Raw genomic sequence first — 4444 nt, 5'->3', positions numbered from 1 at the left:
GGAATAGTATACAGCAGGCCTGGTCACTATCAGCCGCTGCCTACCCACCAACTACCAGCAGGGCACGTGCGTAGGCTACTGTTGATGAACAGGAACACTGTTGCAGCCGGCCATACCTCCTTGGAAACCTACCTTCGGCTATAAATACCCCAAATGGTATGATCATCTGGGGACAACATATCTTACTACATTATCATCATATTATACCTGATATCTGCTCTAGCAATCTCTTAATATACTTTTATATTTAAAGAGCAATCTAGTCTAATTCTCACGCCGGAGGGTGGTCACAAGGAGGAACCCCCCCCCCCCTTCTCAGTGACGAGCTCACGGTATCTGTTTTGCAGGTTATCAGAAGAACCATCTTCCAAGGGTCTAACCCCTCGTGGGAAACAGCTATCCAACCCCCAGGTTACCAGTAATCTGCCCGGGGTCCGGTTAGTGTTTCTTCAATTTTGGTATCTTCGTAACAGCTAGCCGGCCGACAGTACAAACAAAGAAAAAATAGAAGTTGCAAGCCTGTTATTCTTGTACGCTCCTTGAAATCAAGATCCGGCTGTCTTCTCTTAGATTTGAACTGTCATGTTGCAAAACATAAATCATTCACAAATTATTTTCATTTTTCAACAAATTCTAAACCCACATAGGCTACACTAAATGTCACGGGATTTCTAAAAACAAGCCCTTGAAAGGTGCTCTAATGATATACTATTGTGGGGACTACTTAAAAGACAGCAACTTGTTCAATGTTCACCATCATTTAAATTTTTCAAATCACCTTAAAGGCAAACACACATCACACATCATAATCAAAATCAGCCACAAAAGTGAATAATAATAATAATAATCAATCACAAAAGTGAATAACAATAAAACCTCCATATAAATTTAAATGTTTAAAACCTCAATAAAATAATAACTCAAAAGACAAATATAGATGATCCCGTCTTATAAGCACGCGCATAGCGCCTAACAAATCGATGCTATTAAGCTATAACCGAAACCCTACAATTCACTTCACTTGCCGTTAGGGGGCTGAGCAGACGGATTGAGTTCATCCCAAGCTTCGATCCAGGTGAGCATCGCGTCTGCAAGCTTGTTGAAGTAGTCATCAACCTTCCCCAGCTTAGCCTTGACCTGTTTCGAAAGCTCCTTGTAGCAGCTCTGAACCGTGGTGCACTCTTTTGGCAATGTGGCGCTTTGGAAGAACGGGATCAACTCCTCCTGCCAATAGATACCCTTGTATTCCTTCTTCAAGTTCACAAATGGGTTGCTAGCCTTGCTGTGCCAGATGTATGGCAGACCGGTCTTCACACCGAGACCCAAGTGGTCACAGATCACCTATGGAAATCACAAAGAAAATGTTAGCTCAATATGCACACCAACTGTTTGATAAAATGACTCGAAGAACAAAAGATGACAAAAGTTTACCTTCATGCACCATCCAGCCCACATGTCGTCGTATCGACCAATCGGCTGACCATCACCCATAAGCCCAAAGTACATTGCCGGGCCGATGAGCTCACGGTCAAAAGCAAGATTCATTCCACACATAGGGAAGAGGGTTCCCTTCGGAATGGTCAAAACTGCATCCACAAACCTGGTCAAATATATCAAAAATAAGATTAGTAAAAATTGGATTTCGCTACAACAAAATCAAAATCAAATATCTTTACCGAGTGTTTCTTTCACGGGGCTTCACGAGCTGAGTCGGGGCATCGTAATCAGGGATGTTAAGCCAGAGACCGTGTGAAACCGCAGTCGGGACACCTTCACGGAGGCTGAAGGGGTAGCCTCGAACGAAATCAGCGCCTTCCCTGTACGGATCGTATAGGGTGTTGAAGAAAAACGGGGTTGACGGGCTCAAGAGGTTCTTAATGTGTTGCTCAAGTGCATTGATATCATTGCCAGATGGGTCTTTGGCAACCTTTTAAATTAACAAAATGCATAACATAAGCCAAAACTAATCACAAAGTACTTGCATTACCAAATTAAACAAAAAGACATATCATCAAACACTTGGTGTGCATGATCTAACCGAATCAATACACATCAGCCTTCAAATAAATTAGATCTGCATATCTTCGTTTCATACAGATTCCATATCAAATATTCAAATAATTGATTCAATTATTGAAAAATTAAATAACTGAAAACCCAGATCCAAGTCAAAATCACAATCAGACCCGGTCAAACCCCCAGATCGGCAAAAATCTCAATAAAAACAATCATAATCAGACATAATTTAAGCAAATTTCGAATAAAAACTCATAATTTAATAAAACCCCCAAAATTAAACACCAACAGACCCAAAAATTAACTCAATTCAAACTCTGTTTTCAAATTGAATCATAAACCCTAAACAGGGTATAATCAAATCAACATCAAAATCAAAACTTACAAAGCAATCATCATCGATTGTGAAGATATACTTCTTCTTGGACACCATATACCCAAAGCACCGACACGCAGAGTCCTTAAACGAGATGCACGAAGCTTTCGGACCCAAGATTCTGTTAATATCATTACGATTATACAACTCGTAATCGAACCCTTGAGGGACCTTGATAACCTTTGACGGGTCACCATCTTGTACGATGATTAGATGGTACGGTTGGAAGAACGGCCGCCACATCTCGAGGAAATCAAGGTTTCGGATTGTGGGTATGACGATGTCGAGTTCATCTTTCAACAATGGGGTTACTGGAGATGGGGTGGCCATTGTTGTTTGTGAAGTAGGTTTTGTGTGAATTGAAGGTGGAGATTTGAGGGGTTTAAATAAGGAGAATGGGTTTGGACTTTGATGAAAACAGAGAAAGGTTTAGGGGGGTAAAATGGGTAAATGGGAATTTGAAGTCCTGGTGGATATTGGACTATTATTAGTGTGAATGGTTGAATATTATAAGTAGACTACTATAATACGTCTATACGTTTGGAAAGTTAGGTTCAAATTCAAATAAATATATCGTTTTATAAACTAGGAAATCGTAAAAAGGGTATCAAATGGACTTTGATTTAACTTAAACTAGTAGCATTGAAGTTGTTTTGTTAAACTTTACGATGCTAGATTTTAGGTTTTTGTTTTTCGATTTATAACTTGTAGATTTTAGAATCTGTGTTCAAATTATTGTGTCTTTCTCGATATTGTGTCTTTTTTCTTCGACATTGTGTTGTATTTAGCTCGATGTTATTTAATATTTTGTGATTCATCATGTATTTGTGCATTTCCTAGATTTAGAAGTTTGTGTAGGATGTCTGGATTTTATAGATAGTTTGGACGATAAGGGATCCAAACGATCAATCATCACGTAGTCTTAATATTAAGTGGTTATGACAATACTTCATATTGTGGTGGGGACATGATTTTATTCATATGGTGTAAGTATTTCTTGAAGTTCGGAATTCCAACAATCCAACGTTATAATTTATGGGTTGTGTCATATAAAAAAGGCAATGTCTTTAATAAAAGTATAACGTTTTTTTTTAACATTAATAAAAGTATAACATAATGAAAAACATATAATATAAATACAATAAGTAAAAAACAATCCATTTCATCTTAAATCATAACTTTCGGAAAGAGGTATCTACCTAATTATTAAAATAATAGGCTTTTTAAACAAATGAAATGATCATGTTGGTCCATTACTATAGTTCTCATACATACTAAGGCTTATCAAACTTTTTTGGCAATTAAATAATTCAAAAGTAAATAATTATTAGTCGTTAAATGGTATATATGGTATATTCTTTAATTTCTCTAATTTCATTATTCAAACATTTTAAATTGTATATATGATATATTCTTTATTGCTCTAATTTTTTAAATTTTTTATATATTTTTTAATTTAAATCAAAACAATATGAAATCAATTTTCACATTTAAAACCGTTTGATAATTAATTATATTGATTATATCTTAAATCAAATCAATATCAAATAATTTTAATATTTAAAACCGTTTGATAATTCAGCTTTGCTATTTTTGTTCCATATTTCAATATGTTTCAAATTTCAAAATTATTTAAACGGATTACCATGACTGTAATTAAGGTTAACATTCCATTTTTGGCTTAACTAACCAAAAATATTAATCATATTACCTTCATATACAGTAGAAACTCGATAAATTAATACTCGATTATTTAATAAACTCTCTAAGATAATATTTTTTGCCGGTCCCGACTCGGGGATAGGATGCTAAATTAATAATTCGCTAAAATTATAAGATAATACATTTTTGATAATTTCTTTAGACCCCATATAAAATATAAATTAATAATTCCTTATATATAGCATATTACATGAATGATTTATGAAGATTTCTTGATGACTCAATTGTCTTTTGTTTTTTGTTGAAATCAATTTCCCCTTGAATCTCGTCTCTAATTTTCCTTAGCATGGTAAGAACTTCTGGTGTTGTTTTCTCGTAGCTCAACAAGAA

General features: G+C 35.4%; 1 protein-coding gene across 1 annotated transcript; it reads right to left on the bottom strand.

Moving 5' to 3' along the window:
• Window positions 1-865: 865 nt before the first annotated feature.
• On the bottom strand, window positions 866-2822 carry LOC143619701 (UDP-arabinopyranose mutase 1). Its single transcript, XM_077091570.1, has 4 exons — window positions 2402-2822; window positions 1677-1927; window positions 1432-1600; window positions 866-1341 (listed from the first exon to the last, which is right to left on the bottom strand). The coding sequence occupies exons 1-4, from the start codon at window positions 2720-2722 to the stop codon at window positions 1018-1020; spliced, it is 1065 nt and encodes a 354-aa protein (XP_076947685.1). The 5' UTR covers window positions 2723-2822; the 3' UTR covers window positions 866-1017.
• Between the last annotated feature and the right edge of the window lie 1622 nt (window positions 2823-4444).

Source organism: Bidens hawaiensis, unplaced genomic scaffold, assembly GCF_021521415.1.
Source record: "Bidens hawaiensis isolate Kalapana, Puna unplaced genomic scaffold, B.hawaiensis_p1.1 tig00002477_1, whole genome shotgun sequence".
In the NCBI taxonomy this organism is placed as follows: Eukaryota; Viridiplantae; Streptophyta; class Magnoliopsida; order Asterales; family Asteraceae; genus Bidens; species Bidens hawaiensis.
Note: the sequence above shows the minus strand (reverse complement) of the source record. Positions and strands in the feature narration are given on the sequence as shown.

Bases quoted from the DNA above. Each gene is read 5' to 3' on its own strand.
- LOC143619701 (XM_077091570.1), bottom strand. From the start codon at position 2,722: ATGGCCACCCCATCTCCAGTAACCCCATTGTTGAAAGATGAACTCGAC. The intron at 1,928-2,401 runs GTAAGTTTTGAT...TTAATTTAAAAG, and splicing joins CAATCGATGATGATTGCTTT to GTTGCCAAAGACCCATCTGG. The intron at 1,601-1,676 runs GTAAAGATATTT...ATATTTGACCAG, and splicing joins CCCCGTGAAAGAAACACTCG to GTTTGTGGATGCAGTTTTGA.